The sequence below is a fragment of the Haemaphysalis longicornis genome, unplaced genomic scaffold, assembly GCF_048455015.1.
Source record: "Haemaphysalis longicornis isolate Haplotype H1 unplaced genomic scaffold, Haemaphysalis longicornis Haplotype H1 scaffold_1, whole genome shotgun sequence".
Taxonomy (NCBI): Eukaryota; Metazoa; Arthropoda; class Arachnida; order Ixodida; family Ixodidae; genus Haemaphysalis; species Haemaphysalis longicornis.
Window position 1 is genome coordinate 141,219,460 of NW_027526203.1, and position 20,885 is coordinate 141,240,344.

Below are 20,885 nucleotides of genomic sequence, written 5' to 3' on the forward strand. Positions count from 1 at the left end.
GTCTGCTACAGGCCACTTTATTTACGCAGTACCTTCGTTTCCGAACTTCAGGACGGCATCACGGGAGCAATTCAACGTAGCAATACAAACACAGTTTACCGGCTCGGCGACTTTAACTTCGCGCAAATTGACTGGGATCATTTATCATCCCCTTGCCGTATTTCCGAACAAGTCATTGCTTAACTCTTGATTTATTATCCACCATTCAATCTGTAGTACTAATGATCATCTCTCCCTTCAAACTGACCTGAACATAATTTCTAATTCGTGTAACACATGGTGAGTGTCAGTAAACATATCAAAGTGCAATGTTGACTCCATTACCCGTAAATTGGAAAAATCAATTTTCAACTATAAAATTAAGAGCACCCAATTTAGTCCCGTTTCATCCTGCAAATACTTAGGAGTTACACTCACAGAACGCCTTTCTTGGAGTAAACATATCGACATCATCTGCGCCAATGCTTCCAGGTCATTAGGTTTCTTGCGTCGAAATTTGCGTCATGCCCCTTCTGACATTCGTAAACTAGCCTACTCAACATACGTTCGACGACAGCACGGGTTTGCGTCACCCATCTGGCCCCATTACCATAAATATATGATTAACAAGATTGAAGCAATCCAGGCAATTACAAGTACCCCTCAACTGTAACAGAGATTAAACTAAATCTTTTCTCCTCAGCCGCTATATCTTCGACGCGACAGTTCTCTTATGTGCCTTTTTGACAAATATGTTTACAATGCAGCACACTCAACGCTACATCTTAAATTTACGATTAACATTTCACGTAGGGTAAATAATCAAGAGTTTTTCCCGGCAGTACGACAAAACACATGCATTTAACTTATCCGTGCTTCCCCTGGCTATCAGGCTTGGAACGGCCTTCCTGATAACATTGCCGCCGAATCTAAGTACGATGCATTCCGTGACCGTCGTCACGCTCACTTTTTCTAGTAATATGGTTCTGAACTGTTATTCACTGTTTGTTATTGCCTGTTATTGTATTCACTGTTTGTTATTGCCTGTATTGGGTTGAATTTGCGAGATGTTGTTCTCTGTTAGCGCAAGATATAGCTCTTGTTATTCTTGTACTTTATGTTCGTCTACATAAGTATTGGCGGATGATTTCTTGTCTCCCTTTTTAAGTTTCTTTCTACATGCCTTATACAAATGTTGTTAAATTTTCACTCTTTTTTAACCCCCCCTCACTCAATGCACTGTTAGGGCCAGTAAGGTATTTTAAATAAATAAATAAATAAATAAATAAATAAATAAATAAATAAATAAATAAATAAATAAATAAAAGCATGTGATTGTACACCCCTTCATAAGGACCGATGCGCGTATGGTCTTATTTAGAACCGTTCCTTTCTCGTGATTTTCGAGTAACCGTTTTGACACAATGAATGCACGGTATCAAGACAGAGCTTTTTGGTCGACCAACCGGTCTATGAGGAAATGCATAAATTTGTTGACAGAAAGCCATCGGTCTCACTAAGAAAACCCGCTTTATTAACCTTGTTCCCCGCTATTCTTAACGGAAAAACTTTTCATATGAATGTTCTGTTTTGTTTTGGCAGCTTTAAAAAAGCATTTGCAAGAAGCATTCCAGGAGATGCGTTTAGATGACGGCAGCAAAAAAAAAAAGTTTCTTCCACAGAATTTAAATGTCATCGAGTTTGTTTGTTCAGTCGCGGGAGAAATCCCGGAGCACTCAAGCACTTGCCTAGCCATACTTTCGGCTGCAATACAGAAGCATTGAATGCGAGGAAAATGCCGAAACGCATATTCTCCCTTGTGTTGATATCTGTGGCCGCAGCAGTGCAGTACGCGCCGACTGGACAAGAGTTTTCTAGACACCGAGAAATTCGGACGCATGGAGATGCGTGGAAGGTGAGGAGCATTTTTTTAGGATGCATTAATACTTGCTTACGATATGTGTCACCATTCACAGACAAAAAATCTTGCTTCTGCAAAAATAAAACAAGATTTATACGCATTTTGAAGCAGCATACAGGAGATTAATGCTATCTGCAAAAAATATTATACTCGATTGAACTCGGCGATGCAAGCACGCTCTATTTATACCTCTGTACTTTGTGGAAATATGTTCAAGTTGTAACTACCGGCACGCGCCGTTTCGTTCTTTATAGTAATATTTGGACTCCCATTCAATGTAGAATTTCTTAAATTTGTTTTCTGCCTTTCCAAGGTTGGACCTTTCGCATATTTAAAATCATTTGCCGCTTCGCCTGATTGGACCTTTCACATATTTCGATTCAATCGTGCCGCACTGCTGAACATTTACGTCTCAAAATCCTAATTAGCGAGCCTAGATAGACTGCGCTGATACGACCAGCCCCGGGACCATGGCTGCTGACCGTCATCATCATCATCGCTACCATCAACCACGATCATCATCGCCATAGTTCTAGATTAGTTTTAGGTCATTCTGGACATAAATATATGATGACCCATTTTGGCGACGCGAGCAATCCGCTGATAGAACACCTGCAATCATCTAGGCACCTTGTGCCCTTGCATCGCTCGGAATATACAGACCAGAATTTCAGCATCTTCCTGAATTTATTGTGTCTATCACAAATGCGCAGTACAGCCTTGCTTGCAACAACATATATTTCACAATTCTCTGCGACGTAAAAACTAACACGCAGTCCGACAAAGAGGACATAAGGGGCAGCATAACAATCTGACACTGTGAATGTTAATATTCGTACGAATCTGATATTAGATCTCACTAACGCCACCTGAAAGCCTTCAACGTATAAAGTTAATAACTAACGGCATTAGTGGCAGCCTAGATTTTCAACAACCGAGAGTACACAGTAGGATTACAAAGGAATACTCAACAATCGGTCATATTTATGTCATCAATCAAGTAATAGAAAAACTGCCGGAGTGTAATGAATCCGGAGAGTTTGTTGCTGGGCTAGTTGGCGCATATTAAGTTAAGAAGAAACCACCTGAACATGGAAAAAAAGGACTAAATGCTAAGTGTTAATGTTAATGAAGTTATTGAATCCATTTACACGGCATTTGTAGACCATGAGAAAGCCTTTGATTCATAAAATCCCCCGAGATCTGGTAGCACAAACTTGCACGGATCAGAGAAGTCGTATTTAACATCCCTAGCCGACATATATAAAAGATGTACCGGCAAAATAAACTTCGACAAAAAAGCGGAATGTTCCTTATGAGAGACAAGAGTACGACAAGTGGATAACATGTCAGCAAAATTCTTCGCAGTGTGTCTGAATTCAGTAAGCTCGGCTGGGAAAGGAGGAAGTCCCGCAATAACAGAAAATACCTGAGCCACCCGAGGATTGCGAACGGCAGAGTCGTGTTCACTGGGCCGGCAGAACAGCTGCAAAAGTGCTTGAGGAACAAAAATAAAAAAAAAGCTTTTCCATAGCCCTAAATAGGTACGTATAAATCTAAAGTAATATTTATACACATGCTGGAAAACCCTCCTCAGCCCATGAAGCGTACAAATACCTTGCACACGTTATCATGCCGATCCCATCACAATAAATAAATCCTCTGCCAAATAGGTATCAGCCGGGGCGTATTCTGCTACAACTCCCATATAATGAGAAGAATATAATATACCTCTGTCATTAAAAATATTAGGATATTCGTGAAACCCCCTTCATACGTTTTTTTACCGGACTGAGGAAAGCGAACGTGAGAACCAGGGAAAAACAGCTGTGAGGAACACTTGTGAAATAAAATTAAAAGTGTCCATTTTTACTTAAATGCCTTCATTTGTACATTGTGGCTTCACAAACGTAAAAGATATAAAGGATGGAGGCTTGCCCTTTTTCCCGCTCGCTGGAGAGCGCCACACCACTCTCCATCTTCTGGAACGGCACACTACTTGCAGCCTGACTTTCAGGAGTAACGTAACTGCGCAGTATGTTGAAAGCTGCAATAGCTTCTCAAATCTTGAATCCAGGATCTCCCCGCAATCTTGTGGCTCATGCTCGTCGGTGTGATCCTCGCTATTATGTGTGTCGTCATGCCAACGTGACAAAATTGAGGCCACTGGAGTGCGACCAGGACAGCGAACTGTATTGGCGTGCCCGAACACAGGATAGACGCAACTGTGGTGAAAAGCACAAACGGGCTTTTCTGTTGATATTTCCGAAACCCACCGTGTGCAATTTATTTTCGGTTGCCAAAGCGTGGTACGTGATCCAAATGTTGCATTGCTCTCGTGTGAATACGAAAAAATGCACCGAGAATTGGCTGTGTTTATATGGTCATCCACTTGGGAAAGGTGCAGTAGGGATAGCCTTTTTCGATGCTTCAAGGAGGGTGGTCTTAGAATGGCCCACCAGTTCGTCGGGCAGTGGTGAACAAGTTCCTTTTTCTTCGGGATAAAAGAGATCCTTTTTTTGCGAATACTTTCTCGGGTGTGGCTCTCTCAATCGCTGCTGGAATTTGTTGTGGGCAGTTTGCACAAGCAGGTCAAGATTTTGGGGTAATTTAAAGAAGTGTCGTGTCGGTCTGGTTTCTGTGAACTCGCTTCTCTGGAATATTCGAGTACAATGTCACGTAGAATATTATCAAAAGATGTGTGTGACAGTCGGTTTCCGGTACCACGATACAGAGAAGTGTACGGTGGAGGCCCAGGGCAGGGGGTATTGAGAAACTCAAGAGTATATCTGTACAATCTGGGGTGAAGTCTTTTTTCTTCAAACGTCATTCGGGAACACTTACTGGGCGAACTTGGTTAAAAGAAAAACGGTTTTATATAACGTGTGGCACTGAATACCCACTTTGTAAACAACCAGCGAACATAGAACACGTTTTCATGCACTAATGGATGACGGTTAAGTGGTGGGGTGTGATGCGGTGAACTCTACACAGAAACTTTCTACTTAACCCACATTGTATACGGTATTTATCCACAGACAATAACGAATGTGTCCCCTACGATTGAATAATCCTCCTGGGCCTTCACAGCATATGGCGGGCACGCATGTTTTAGCTTCATGGCTTCGTGGATGCCCGATCGGCGCGGCAGTTTCTCCGGGAAAGTGTCACGCAGTTCATTGGGGGGGGGGGGGATGTGGGGGGGGGTGCGGAGGGAGAGAGTCCAGGAGCCAGTACCATATTGGTTGCATTTCGTAGAGCCATTGCTACACTATAGTGACGGTCAAATGACAAAACCAAGCAAGAGTGACGGCTGGTAGCTTTATGTTGGTGTGTGCGGTACCACATGCAGGGTGTGGTTATTTTTATGTTGTACATGTGTGTGAAAGGCCTGCAGTAAATGACTGGCGATTGTTATTTCACAAGGATGGCGCTATTGCCGAAGAGGGAAAGGGGGAAAGCAAGGAAAGATAAAACACATTTTTAGGTCCTTGTCACGAGGTGTGCCTTTTTGGCGAAGGCTCACATTGTGACCAGCGTGGCTTCCACTTGGTTCTTTGGGTGGAGCCACTCGTTGAGGCATCGTACTCACGAAAGCTTGCGTTTGCCTCGGATATGCTCCAGTTCCAGGCAAGACCACAGTAGATGGCTAATCGTCGATGGTTCTCTGTAACATTGATGGCAAAGGAGCTTGTCAGGGGGAATTTGCGCGTTTTTGTTGTTGCTTGTACTGCATCCTACGTGCCGCTATATCGTCCGCGATGGCGTAGCCAGTCCGTGCTTTGGTTACGGGCACTTGGGCCACCCACGGAATGTTGCGCGTTACGGGATGCTCCAATTTGAGAACGGTAGTTTTGAGCTCCTCCTTGCCGATTTGCTTCAGTGTCACTCATTTTTCTTCCGCCTGTGGCTCGTATTCATGGCCCGTGTTGCCACTGTGGAACCCACCTTTTGTAAACTTCAATATTGCGGCTATGGCGAATTGTTTTAGATACAACGCATCTCTTTAACTCGCCTTGTCCCGCGTCGTTGTCGCGGCGTAGTCCGCATCCCTCCCCCATTTTCCTCGCCGCGGCAGCTGCGCGCTCCGCCGCTCTCACCGCAGCGCCATCTGTGCGTCAGCGCGGTCAGCGCGCAGCTTGCACTCGGCTGCGCTCGCTCCCGTCGCCGTGCCAGCTGTGCGTTAGCGCTCAGCTTGCGCTCGGTTAAAAATTTACACCATCTTCCCGGGAGGGGAACCATGGGGTAGATGCGACGCATCGGGGGTGAACATGCTGCGTAAATAGGATACACAACAACAGCAATCCACACGCTGACATCGCTAACATAACGGAAACGCAACGGCAACCCCCGATGCGTTGCATCTACCCCATGGTTCCCCTCGCGGGAAGATGGTGTAAATTTTTGCTCCACTCTTTTGTATCATGAGGTGTTGAATTTCGCTTAGATGGGCCCCTAGTGTCCTTAGAGCTTCCAAGTTTTCTGTAGGTATTACTGCCTTTTATGTTTTTATAGATGTCAACGTCTTCATTCCAATGAGGATGACTTGTAATTAAAGCGCGATTGTAGACATCGCCTCGGTCGTGGTGAAGCGTTCTATACATACAGTTCGCTGCATTTCAGTGGAGGCCATTGCGAATAACCGTCGGTCTTCCCTTATGGCGCCATTCACGAAGATGGTTTACTCTTAAGTTTGCAGCGGGGAAGCTGCTAGCGCTTTGGTGGCCCTCTGATGAACTTAGGTTGTTGTCGTTACCTTTGTGGGAAGAGGACCGCGGGCTGTGTCGATCGTGTCTCCCCACGGAGGTATTGTCCCCTCGAAGTGAGCTGGTCTGAAAGTTCTGTCGTCGTGCTGAAGGAGACAGTGGCCTTGTGCAGTTAAAACGCGTCTTGCATTTTCTTTGCGAGCGCTCTGTGCAATGATGTCATTTAATTGAGGAAATTGGCTGTATGTGTAAAGTCCAGTAATCACACGAAGAGCTTGCAGGTATAGGCTTTCGATATTCTGAGGTGTGTTAGGTGGAAATTCATGCCCTCGTAGCATGCTCTGGAAGTCAGTGTGGTTTCTACAAAGATGTGCGATATCTTGCGTCGCTCCTCCGAATTTGTTGGAGATTCTTTTTATAAGGTGGATAGTTTTCTTCCACGTCTGCGTCAACTACTGAAGCCACACATCCGCGCCGCCTTTGGAGCTGATCAGAACACCGAGTATCTTTTTGCAAGCGGAAGCAGGTTGCTTAAGGTGACGCAACGTCAGGGACACTGTGGCTCACTCCATGGAGGACCCACGTACTGTTAAAAATTGCGTCTTTTCTGGTGATACTTGCATTCCAGTATGATCAATAGTTCATTCAATAATAAGTAACGCATTTTGCAGCTCCTTGCAAGCTATTTCTGTACTTTCGTAATCATTCGCTTTCGTCGACACCGTAATGTCGTCTGCGTAAAAAGTAAAGTGGAACGTAGACTCTTCCTCTAAGGTTGTGGCTCCTGAACGCATGACAACCATAAATAGTACCGGTGAAATGGCCGAGCCTTGGGGTACACCTATATCGTGGATGTGTGTTTGAGGATCAGACATGCCTGTTCTCACTTTTAAAGTGTGATGGTGGAGGAAGGTCTTGATAAAGTTGACCGTCCTTTTACCAGGGTCAGCTTTTTTCATGCTGCTGAGTATAGCCTCTTTGTGATGCCGGGTCAAAAACTTTCCTTAGGTCCACCGCCACCATGATGTGAGGTTGTGCCTTCCTGTGCTTGCAGAGTACCCTTGTAAGCAGGAAGAGGCTGTCCTGCGTGCTCTGCTTAGACAAAATTTAGTTTGGGCTGGATGGAAGAAGGATGTGCATTCTTGTAACTATTGTTTACGCCGATTTAAGATATGTTACATTAGTTTGCTGATAGTGGGCGTCAGGTATACCGGCCGTAGGTGGGCCATGTCGGCGGTGGGCTTATCCGGCTTCGGTATCGGAGTTACTACAGCATGTCTGAGGTTGGAGGGTTATAGGCCGTTGACCCAAATGTCGTTGATAGACCTAAAAAGAGCTCCCTTTCCACTTTCGCGGAGGTTGCGGAGGGCAGTCCAGGTAATGTCGTCCTTACCAGCCGCACACTTCATGCGGACTTGATCAAGGGCTGTGATTAGTTCCGCTAGATTGAAGAGGCTTTCCGTAGGATCACCTTCGACAAGGTCACGCTGGGGCGAGTGCAGGGATTCATGTGGGGGTGCAGTGGGTTGTGGGCGATACAGTGTGCTGCAAATTTTTAATATCATCAATTTGTATACAGGGTGATCAAAGTTAAGCCAATCCACAGGTTTTTTTTTTAAATTAGGCGCTTGCCTTTACGTGGAGACCACCTCTACAGTGAGGTTATGCGCCCAAGGAGACACATAATAAGGTCGTAATTATTGATTTCGGGGGCAATTAATGTACTAAAATTCAATAATTAACTTTTTAGCGGCTTCAGTGAGCAGGCATGTGTGTATTAAAGAGTTAGACACTATCTTGTTTCTACGCAGTTTCATTTGGCAGAATTCTAGCGCATTCGTACTCTGAGGTCTCGAACTGCGAAATTTAATTGCCGTCTGCATGATTACGCATGCTAGACAGCAAATACCACCGAAAAGCTATTCCCTTTTTTCACGTGCCTACTGTGTACGGTTTTTAGTTTGACAATGACGTGGATCCAGAGACAAAAGTGATAACTGGCACCCTTTCAGTCTTGGCTGGCGTTATCTCAATCTGCAGTAGACGGAACCGCTATCGAAACACAGAACAAAAAGGAGGAACTTTGTGCGATCGTCACTGTCTCGCGTTAGAAATCATGTGAACGGCAATTAAACTTCGCTGCTCGATATCTCGGAGTACGGATGAGCTAGAAGAAGTCTGCGACATGAAAGTGCGGTGAAACACTATTGCATCTAACTTTTTAATACAAGCAAGGCTGCTTACGGCGGCCACTAAAAAGTTAATTGTTCAATTTTAGTTTATTAAGCCACCGACATCAATAACTACCACATAATTATGTGTCCCCCTGGGCGAATAGCTTCACTGTAGAGATGGTCTCCACGTAAAGCTAAGCGCCAAATTTCAAAAAACCTGCCAACTTAATTTTGATCACCCCGTAGTTTGTGTAAGCACCAGCGTTTGAACTATGTGAGGCGTGTTGACCTTGTCTTGGAGTGCCTTGAAGGTGCGCCGCAGAGTGCTGAAAGCAGTCTTACGATTCAAGAACGCACAGTGCTCTCTCCACTTTTCGCGCATTGGAACTTTGGCGTGGCGTCTTATCGGAGCCGTTTTATGTCGCCCCTTAAGCAGGTCCTTCTGAGCACTGCCATTCCTCGGAAACTGCTGCTGCAATCGTGTGCGCATTTGCAACAAGCTGAGAAAATGTTTGTCCTAGGCTTGGAGTTTTTCGGGGAGTTCAACTTCTTTGGACGAGGCGTGGAGTGCGTTTCTAGTCATTTGACGTTCTAGTTCAGTACCTCTTGGCACATTGTGACGGTAACCCCAAAGGGTGTTTGCTGCATTGAAGTCACCTGCGATCAATATTCCATCACTAGGTAAGAGGGAGCGCAGCTGCGGTATCCACGTAAAGTCCCCCCTTCGCGCACGCGCGGTTTCGGGCCGTAATTATACAGACACAGCGATCGCTTTCTGGGGAATGTTCAATTCCAGCCGCACGGCTACGATTTCGTGTGTTTTGGTACAGTTGGCAGTGGTGCCTAATTGATAGTGGCATATATCCTCCCGCACAAAAACGGGAGCCTGAGCGATTTGTTTACAGTTGCTGTCATGAAGAATAGTAGGTTGAACGTAACCTTTATACCCAGGAAATCTGGGTGCTGCTCCGCGATTCTGTTGAAGAAGTAGGGCATTTGGCGTAGTTTTCGTTAATCGAAGTCGCTCTCCCAGTTTCTCTGTATTGGCGCGCTGGCTGCGGCAATTCCGCTTTATGACCTTATACCTATGTGCCAGGGGCCCTTTCAGTCACGATTGTGTCGATCCGGATCGAGCTCAATCCGGATCGAGCGCTGCTACGCACGCGGCAGTTCATCACGATCGATCCCGATCCCGTTCAAACTAAACGCTGATTCTCCAAGCGGGAATCAGATCTCCATGCGCGATCGGACGAAACCGTTCATACCCTCGTCCCCGCTAAGTAATGACACAGAAAGGGACAACTTCCACTAACGCCGCAAGTTGTAACAAATAACTTCACTCAAATAAACGTGGGATAACATTTAATAGTTACCTATACCTATGACCGTGCAAAGTTACCAGGCGCTGGCCGCGAAATATATGTTCGGCGGCAGCTGGCGTACGTGAGGACAAACGATGTGACTTTTCAATCGGGATTGAAACGTGCGATGTAGCAGCGGCGATGTGTCGAGAGCGCTCAAAAAGTAAATCGCACTTCGCTTCATTCCGGATTGAAAGCGCCCGTGTGACAAAGGTATTATAGTGTGATTCGATCGTGGTCTTCACGCGAATACCATGACCTGCTACACTTCCTTCATTTGTTTTTACGAATTGTGCTGTCCAAATCATCTATCTTTTTGACCACTTCGGTGAGGATGCGTTCTAATTGGGTAAGTCGGTCGTTATAGATGTCGATTCGGTTGTTTTGCGCTTGAGAATTGTAGCCAGCAGCGCTGACAGCTTCGTTACCATTTAGAGGTTATGTGGCGTTGGAGCACTTAGCGTCCGTGTTGCCGCTCTATATGGTTCAGGCTGCCCAGGTTGATTTGGTCTCTGGCTATGGTGTACTGTCGTGGGTGGTGTAGAATGAACCCTTTGGAATGGTCGCTGTTTTTGTTCTTGCATGAGGTTATTGCGTTGAGTCTCTTTGATTCGACATTCGGTTGCTTGAGCTTGGCTGTCTTTAGTAGCGAGTTGCTTTTCCTCCACCTGAGTGTCCCGAAGCGGGCTTTGCAATTGATGTTTCTGCTCTTCCTGTCCCTGTTTCAACGCCGGTGCGTGCTGTTTCAGAAGCACCTCGAGTTGTTCTCTAGTACTGTCTATAAGACGGCGCATGGCCGTTATGCTCTTAAACATGTCCGTGGTTGAAGGAGCGCTCGCTGCGGATGCGAACGTCGCATAATCAGTTTTGGAACCCAACGACTTCGGAAGTTGTTGCTCTGAGCTAGGTAGCGCAAGAAATTCGTCGTCTTTCGGTGGAGATTGATTGAGGTGGCCATGTGCCTTTTCGAACGGCTCCGGGAGCGGCTTTCTATCTTGCTCCTGCTGTCCTTAAGGCTCTTCTCCTTCGCTGTGCACTTAGACCTTCAATAAACAAATTTGCAGAGCTTCCACTAGTTGGTGGAAGGCTGGAAAAGCGGCAGAGCTGCAGGAACCTCTCCCTTCGTCGAAGACCCGGGTTTTGCACCTCATGTGGATTTCCGAACTTGCCGAGGCAAGTTTGCCATGACTGGCAGGCCCGGATTGTTTTGTGCACAGGCTTTCACATCTCTCCCAAAGTATACCGCACTAGCACGTGCTAGAAGTCGCGGCAAGCGGATTCGCGAACTCGGCGTCGGAGCGCGATCTCGGTGTCTGTGCTCCCCACTTCCGCCGTGGATGCACGTGAACCAGTGAAGAGAACAGCACGCGAGAGATCACACCACAAACGCAATCAGATAGAAGCCGGCTGCATAACGCGAGGGGGACAAGTTAGATTCCGACCACGGGAAGCGTTTTTTACCCTGATTCGTTTCTTTTGGTTTCATGCGGCGGCGATACTTTAATTGGTTTCTGTTGGGTTTAATATGGGGAGGGGCGTTGTCATAGGTTAGCGTATCGCCTTTTGCGTTCTTTCATCACTTATTTCCAAATACACAAACCCATATGAGCATTTGCCTTCCCATCTCGTATTGAGGCGGCCTTGGAAGGCGAGATGGAACGGCTTTTGTACGCTATCGGCGCCTAAATTGGTTGTTACGTGTATTAAATTTTTACACTTCAAAATTAACCCATTTGGCCATTATACTTGTGAAAATTCCTATCTGGCACGTTTTGTTATAGGTGTGTGGCGCACTGCGTGCCAACTCGAGCTTTCTAACATCAAAGCCGTTTAGGCCCACGCAAATCCGTCTGTCTTACCCAAAACTCCCGACGCCTCAAGGAAAAAATATGTTCAGGGAGGTCCTGGCAATCGCACCCGCGACCTTTACGCTGTGAAACAGACAAGTTCACAAATGGGCCACCCCAAAGCTCCGAGGGATACGGGTTAGCCGCGGAGGGGAACAATAAAATGTGCAGCCCATTGAAAAAAAAATTTCACCATCTTCCCGGAGGGGAACCCTGAATAGTATGCGAAGCAGCCATTGGGTCGACTCAAGTTGCCATTAGTTATCAGTTCGATCGCGGCGTTGCGAGAGAAGAATGAGGGGAGCGGAGCGCGTGCGCGCGTCATTTATACCGCGGAGCTACAGTGGCGCCCCCCGCGGAGTATGCAGCGGCTACCGTCGCGTCTCTAACCCTAAGCCGCTTCGCATTATCGCATGCGGAGCCGCAGGTGTTGCCATTCGTTGCGTAATGAGGAGCTTCGTAGAGGAGAGGAGGAATGCCTCGCAGGGTTCCCCTACCGGAAGATGACGACGGTGGTTGAACGCGAAGCTATCTCGTGATGGATTCTTTGGTTGGCCAATCTTTAGGGGCATCCTGCCACAATCTTCATCAGCGGTGCCTGGCCAGGCATGCGCAGTGGGGGTGTGGTACTCAGGGTTCCCCTACGGGAAGATGTCGACGGTGGTTGAACGCATTTGGGGCTGGTCCCGCTCGCCGCAGCCAACGGTGTAGCGTCGCTGCCTTGCTCCGTCCGCTATTGACGCGGCGGAGAGCAGAGCGAAGAAGTTCTCGAACCTACGAAAAGTTGAAGCAGCATTTATATACAGTATGTACAAAGGTAACAACAGCGTTACATGACTCGCAGAAAGGCGTCAGCACGTTTCCACTCGGTGCCGCCGAAGACTGCCTACCATAAGTGCCTCCGGGCTTGTTTTATACCCCGTGAAGTCCGCTGTGGCCCCGAGAAGTTCGAATCGCTCCAATCAGGACCCTCTCTGGCCGAAGTTTGAAATCCCACGAATGGAGGCGAAGGGGTTGGGTCAGCCGACCGCCGCGATGGGGAAAGGGAAGGCGACGCCCAAGTAGTCTCCGTGACGCCGCCTCCAGGCCGGTGTGGCCTGTCGGTGGCCGGTTGTTCACCCGGGGCAGGATTCGGCCCCGCCGCCACGACGCAAAAGGAGAAACGACTCTGCGGCGCTCCAAGTCTGGCCCGTCGGCCGCGGGTGGTTTGGTCCGGTTTGGACGAGGCGGGATTCGGCCCCGGTGTTGGGGCGTTGCCCCGTGCAACGAATTGGGGCCGGACGCTCTGGCTGAACAGCACCCCCGCCGCCAGACAATGTGCCAGCTGGACGAGCTGCCTCCACGTGGCTCGGATGCCGTGCGCGCTCGTTCGCCAGGCACATCCAAGACCTCCCGCTTCAGGAAACGGGCTGCTCCACCACGCTCGTTTCCACGAACAGGTACCACCAGCCCGGTCCGGATCACAGGTACATCGCCGTGCTGCCCAGGTGCGTCGACCAGCTTCGCCAGGCTCTTCCGGTCTCGTTTCTCAGCACCGGTTGCCCATCGTTTTGCAGCTTGCAAAGAACCGGCCGACAACAGGCAACACCCAGCTCAAGCAAGCACCCTCTGTCCTCCGTCAGAACACCAGACTCCAAAAACATAAACTCTCCTAACATAATCCCCCAATTTGGACCCTCTACACAAAGAGACCCCATGCGGGATGGAAGACTCTTAAAATGAGAAGTCAGACTGTGTGTCAAACGTAACACACGACAGGAAATGATCATAACTAAGATTGATTATTTGAAGTCCCGCGGTGCAGAAACAATCAACTGAGGCAGCAAATGAAGGCAATAATTTTGCTCCCATATACCTGTTAAGCTAAAAGCTGTTCACGAAGATTTGAAATGAATGACACGGCGAGGACGAAGGCAGCCCTACTTAGAACGCACGGCTTCGTGCGTCTGCGTTAGCGTTACCGGCTACATAGCACGCAAACTTCTGCACTGCCCACACAACGCAGCCACATTCCTTTTCGGATGTACTTAAGCCTTTTCCCTGCAAGTTAGCTTGCGGCTGAAGCACAAAACTGGTCGTTCCCGACCATTCGCTTCATCTTGGCTAAGTACAGCTCCCATTCCACTATCGCTGGATCGCACTGAATCACGAAACCCTTGGACAAGTCGGGGATCGTTAGAACTGGCTCCTCGCTCAAGGCTCGTTTCAGCGTTGGAAAGGCGTCCTTCTTCTCTGTGCCCCATTTCACCTTAACTAGCTTCGTCTTTCTAAGAGCATCAGTAAAGGACTAGCCCGTGTGGAGTAATCTTTGACTATGCGGTTGGTCGGCGATAGTTAACGACTGCGGCTACTTTGATTTCCTCCGGTCTGCGTCGGCCGCGCTATCGCTGCCACCTGCCTTAGTCACGTCACTTCTGCGCTTTTACTGTCAGGCCTGCTTCTCTGAGCCTGCTCTGCAATACTCGAAGTGCTCTACAAGCTCCCACCATGTGCTAGAAAAGCTGGCGACATCGTCGAGGTAATGGAGCGCGTACTACGACCGGCCACGAAACACCGATCCACTATTTTCGAAAAGTAATACGGCGCGTGTTTGAGACCGAAGCTGAACATGACGGGACGGAATGTTCCGAACGGGGAAACGAAGAATGCAGCGTTACAACTAGCTCTTCCCCACAGGCTAGTTTCGTCATTCGAAACTCATTCTCTTTCCCCGGTCATATACAAGCCTCGCACGGCTAACGCCCGTAATATCGCGCGGAGCTGACTTCAAGGCCAACACAGCGGCAGGTACGCACGCCTCCCGATCGCGGTTTCGCTCTTTACATAGTCATCATCATCATCATCATCATCACCAGGCTATCTACGCCCACTGCAGGGCAAAGGCTCTCCCATTATTCTCCAATTACCCCGGTCCTGTGCCAACTATGACCAATTTATCCCTGCAAACTTCTTTATCTCATCCGCCCATCTAACTTTCTGCCGCCCCCTTCTACTCTTGCCTTCTCTAGGGACCAACTCTGTTACCCTTAATGACCAACGGTTATCTTGCCTCCGCATTACATGTCCTGCCCACGTCCATTTCTTCTTCTTAATTTCTACTAATATGACCTTAACACGCGTTTGTTCTCTAACCCACTCCGCTCTCTTCTCATCCCTTAATGTTACACCTATCATTTTCCGTTCCATTGCCCTCTGAGTCGTTCTCAATTTAAGTTGAACCATTTTAGTGAGCCTCCAAGTTTTTGCCCCGTAGGTGAGTACCGGTAAGATGCAGCTGTCATACCCTTTCTTCTTCATGGACTATGGTAGGCTGATATTCATTATCTGAGGATGTCTGCCGTATGCACTCCACCCCATTCTTATCCTTCTAATTATCTCTGCCTCATGGTTGGCATCCGGGGTCACAACTTGGCCTAAGTAGATATATTCTTTTACCACTTCCACTATCTCGCCCCCTATCCTAAACTGCTGTTCTGTCCCGAGGTTATTGATCATTATTTTAGTTTTCTGCATATTAATTTTCAGGCCCCCGGTTCTACTATTGCAGAAAGCATGGTTTGCAATTCGTCCCCCAAGTTACTTAGGAAGGCAACGTCATCAGCAGATCCGAGGTTACTGAGGTATTCTCCATTAACCCTTACACTCACCTGCTCCCAATCCAACGTTCTGAATACCTCTTGTAAACATGCTGTGAATAACATTGGAGAGATTGTGTCTCCTTGTCTGACGCCCTTCCTTATAGGTATTTTACTTCTCTCCTTATGGAGGATGATGGTAGCTGTGGACCCATTGTAGATATTCTCTACTATTTTTACATAATGCTCATTTACCCCCTGGTTCCGTAATGCCTGAATAACTGCTAGGGTTTCGACCGAGTCAAATGCTTTCTCATAATCTATGAAGGCTATATATAGCGGTTCAGAATACTCAGCGCACTTCTCTGTCACCTGATTGATCATATGAATATGGTCCATGGTTGAATAACCTTTACGGAACCCTGCTTATTCTGTAGGTTGACTGAAAGCTAAGGTTGCAGAAATTCTGTTAGCGATTACCTTGGTAAGTACCCTGTAGACGACTGAAAGTAAGCTGATCGCCCTGTAATTTTTCAGGTCGTTCATGTCACCTTTCTTATGTATTAGGAAGATATTCGCGTTCTTTCAAGATTCCGGTACGCTTGCGGTAATTAGGCATTGCGTATACAGGTTTGACAGTTTTTCAAGTACAATTTCTCCGCCATCTTTCAAGAGGTCTGCTGTTATCTGATCCTCACTTGGTGCTTTGCCCCCTTTCATTTCTTTCAAAGCCTTCCTTACTTCTTCGGTCGTTACTGGTGGGATGTCTATTTCCTCTGAACTACTGTCTCGTTCGGTATTATCCTGGATGTCCCGGCTACTGTACAGATCCCTATAGAACTCCTCGGCCACTGTGACTATGTTATCTCTATTTGTGGTGATATTGCCTTGCTTATCTTTAAGTGCATACATCTGATTTTTCCCCACGCCAAGACGCCTCTTCACTGCATTCAGGCTACCGCCGTTCTTTACAGCGTATTCGATCCTCTCCATATTATACTTCCGTATGTCAGCTGTCTTACGCTTATTGATTAACTTCGAAAGCTCCGCTAGTTCTATTCTGTCAGCTGGGGTCGAGATTGTCATGGTTTGCCGTTTCCTAATTAGATCTTTCGTCTCCTGAGAAAGTTTACCAGTAGCCATCGTGCCCCCGACTTCTACTGCACACTCCGTGATGATGCGTGTAAGGTTGTCGCTGGCATCCTGTGTCGTAAGCTCGGCTTCCTCGGTACGAGCTGAGTATCGGTTCTGCAGCGCGATCCTGAATTTTTCTATTTACGCCTTACTGTTAGCTCATTAATCAGCTTCTTTCGTATTAGCTTGTTACGGTCCCTCCTCAAATCTAGCTTAATTCGAGATCTTACCACACGATGGCCACTACACCTTACCCTTCAGAGCACTTCGACATCCTTCACGACGCCAGGGTTATCGCATAATGTGAAGTCTATTTCATTTTTATGGTCCCCATTCGGACTCCTCCACGCCTACCTCCGGCTCTCCCGTTTACAGAAGAAGGTATTCATTATGCGTAGGTTATTCCGTTCTGCAAACTCAACTAGTAGGTCCCCCCTGCTATTTCTACACCCCAGACCATAGTTACCAACTGCCTTGTCTCCAGCCTGATTGCTTACTTTAGCTTTGAAATCTCCCATAACTACGGTATACTGTGTTTTTACTTTAGCCATTGCCGATTCTACATCGTCATAGAAGCGTTCCACTACCTGGTCGTCACGGCTGGATGTGGGGGCATAGCCCTGTACCACCTTGAGCTTGTACCTCTTACTGAGCTTAATTATAAGACCTGCTGCCCTTTCGTTAAGGCTATAGTGTTCTTCTATGTTGCCATCTATGCTTTTATTGACTAGAAATCCCACGCCCAGTTCTCCTCTGTCCTCTAGACCACGGTAACATAGAACATGTCCGTTTTTCAGCACCGTAAAGGCTTCACCTGTTCTCCTCACCTCACTAAGCCCTATGATATCCCATTTGATGCCCTTTAATCCCTCCAACAACACCTCTAGACTCGCTTCACAGGATAAGGTTCTCGTGTTAAACGTTGCCAGGTTCAGATTCCAATGGTGGCCTGTCCGGGTCCAGATATTCGTAGCACCCTCTGCTGCGTCACAGGTCTGACCGCCGCCGTGATCAGTTGCTTCACAGCCACTGGAGACTGCGGGCCGCGGGTTAATTGGCGTATTCATGGGAGGTTGTCGCCGTTACTACACCAGGGTGTCCAATCCTGCTCTGGTGAAGGAGTGTGTTACCGGCAATGGTCGCCGGTGTCAGGCCGCACCCCAAGCCCCCACTGCAATTCCATAATTGCGCGTTTTTTTTTTTTTTTGGGGGGGGGGGGGGATTGTTTGGCACCGGTTTTCGAACCACGGTCTTTCTACACGCGAGGCGGATACTATACCTCTACTCTCTACCTCTACGCCACCGCTGCACCGGACGGCGGTGCAGCAGAAAATCAAAAGTTCCCCGGGGGTACATGCCGTAACATTCTTCTCTCAACACGCAGCATTTTTTTTTTTTTACCGCGGCGGAAACTGAGCTGGGTCCAGGGAGTCTGTGCGAACGCGAATGCGCTGGTGCTTTCTGAGTTGGCTTTTACATACACGTCAGGGGATTAACGCGCTCTAGAAGCTTCGGGATTAGAATTTCTTCGCGGCGGGGCCAGTGGTCTACTAAGAAAGAGAAAAATAAAGGGTTATCCGGGGGCACATACCGTAACGTTGTTCTCTAAACAGGCAGGTTATTTTCTTCCCGCGGCCGAGAATGAACTGAGTCCAGGGAGTCTGTGCGAACGCGAATGCGCTGGTGCTTTCTGAGTTGGCTTTTACATACACGTCAGGGAATTAACGCGCTCTAGAAGCTTCGGGATTAGAATTTCTTCGCGGCGGGGCCAGTGGCCTACTAACAAAGAGAAAAATAAAAATTTGCCCGGGGGCACATACCGTAACGTTGTTCTCTAAACACGCAGCTAATTTTCCTTCCGTGGCCGAGAATGAACTGGGTCCTGTGCGCCTGTGCGAACGCGAATGCCCTCGTGCTTTCAGAGTTGGCGTTTGAATACACGTCAAGCGATTAACGTGCTCTAGAAGTTTTGGGATTAGAATTCCTTCGAGGCGGGGCCAGTGGCCTACTAACAAAGAGAAAAATAAAAAGTTGCCCGGGGGCACATACCGTAACGTTGTTCTCTAAACACGCAGCTAATTTTCTTTCCGTGGCCGAGAATGAACTGGGTCCTGTGCGCCTGTGCGAACGCGAATGCCCTCGTGCTTTCAGAGTTGGCGTTTGAATACACGTCAAGCGATTAACGTGCTCCAGAAGTTTTGGGATTAGAATTCCTTCGAGGCGGGGCCAGTGGCCTACTAACAAAGAGAAAAATAAAAAGTTGCCCGGGGGCACATACCGTAACGTTGTTCTCTAAACACGCAGCTAATTTTCTTTCCGTGGCCGAGAATGAACTGGGTCCTGTGCGCCTGTGCGAACGCGAATGCCCTCGTGCTTTCAGAGTTGGCGTTTGAATACACGTCAAGCGATTAACGTGCTCCAGAAGTTTTGGGATTAGAATTCCTTCGAGGCGGGGCCAGTGGCCTACTAACAAAGAGAAAAATAAAAATTTGGCCGGGGGCACATACCGTAATGTTGTTCTCTAAACACGCAGCTAATTTTCTTTCCGTGGCCGAGAATAAACTGGGTCCTGTGCGTCTGTGCGAACGCGAATGCCCTCGTGCTTTCTAAGTTGGCATTTAAATACAAGTGAAGGGATTAACGCGCTCTAGAAGTTTCGGAATTAGAATTCCTTCGCGGTGGGGCCAGTAGCCTGATAAGAAAGAGAAAAATAAAGAGTTGCCCAGGGGCAGATACCGTAACGTTGTTCTCTAAACACGCAGCTTATTTAATTCCCGCGGCCGAGAATGAACTGGGTCCTGGGTGTCTGTGCGAACGCAAATGCCCTCGTGCTTTTTGAGTTGGCTTTTAAATACACGTCAGGGGATTAACGCGCTCTAAAAGTTTCGGGATTAGAATTCCTTCGCGGCGGGGCCTGTGGCATACTAAGAAAGAGAAGAATAAAATGTTGCCCGGGGGCACATACCGTAACGTTGTTCTCTAAACACGGAGCTTATTTTCTTCCCGCGGCCGAGAATGAACTGGGTACTGGGCGTCTGTGCGAACGCGAATGCCCTCGTGCTTTCTGAGTTGGCTTTTGAATACGCGTCAGGGGATTAACGCGCTCTAAAAGTTTCGGGATTAGAATTCCTTCGCGGCGGGGCCAGTGGCATACTAAGAAAGAGAAGAATAAAATTTTGCCCGGGGGCACATACCGTAACGTTGTTCTCTAAACACGGAGCTTATTTTCTTCCCGCGGACGAGAATGAACTGGGTCCTGGGTGTCTGTGCGAACGCGAATGCCCTCGTGCTTTCTGAGTTGGCTTTTAAATACACGTCAGGGGATTAACGCGCTCTAAAAGTTTCGAGATTAGAATTCCTTCGCGGCGGGGCCAGTGGCATACTAAGAAAGAGAAGAATAAAATGTTGCCCGGGGGCACATACCGTAACGTTGTTCTGTAAACACGGAGCTTATTTTCTTCCCGCGGCCGAGAATGAACTGGGTACTGGGCGTCTGTGCGAACGCGAATGCCCTCGTGCTTTCTGAGTTGGATTTTGAATACACGTCAGGGGATTAACGTGCTCTAGAAGTTTCGGGATTAGAACTCCTTCGCTGCGGGGCCAGTGGCATACTAAGAAAGAGAAGAATAAAATGTTGCCCGGGGGCAGATACCGTAAAGTTGTTCTCTAAACACGCAGCTTATTTAATTCCCGCGGCCGAGAATGAACTGGGTCCTGGGTGTCTGTGCGAACGCGAATGCCCTCGTGCTTTCTGAGTTGGCTTTTAAATACACGTCAGGGGATTAACGCGCTCTAAAAGTTTCGGGATTAGAATTCCTTCGCGGCGGGGCCAGTGGCCTACTAAGAAAGAGAAAAAGTGGGTTTCCAAATATACCTATAGCGTGCCATTATATGAACTCTATGAACAGTATTTTTCAATTTTGCACGTTCTGGTTCATATTTTCGTTTTCGCATTTCATTTGACACCGACAGTACGTGCTCACACTACCAAATTTTGAGGCGATTCTTTAGCCATTCGCTCACACATTTTAGACTCCAATATGTACGAAGACACGTCGTTCACCGCGAACGCGCGGTGACAGGGTCGTTCACTGTTCTCGTGATCTTTCTGCGTGGTGTGGAAGCGTAAGGGTCCCGCCCCATTCCTTCCATCAGCTTTTCCAGTCGTGAGCGAAGTGTAGGATGCAT

At 47.8% G+C, this 20,885-nt stretch overlaps 1 protein-coding gene across 1 annotated transcript in view; it reads left to right on the forward strand.

Moving 5' to 3' along the window:
* Positions 1-1,734: 1,734 nt before the first annotated feature.
* LOC144154925 (uncharacterized) overlaps positions 1,735-20,885 on the forward strand; it is a 53,121-nt gene continuing 33,970 nt past the window's right edge. The window contains exon 1 of the mRNA XM_077686043.1: positions 1,735-1,894. Within this exon, the coding sequence (XP_077542169.1) occupies positions 1,775-1,894 (120 nt within the window). The 5' untranslated portion in view covers positions 1,735-1,774. The remainder of the gene's footprint in view (positions 1,895-20,885) is intronic.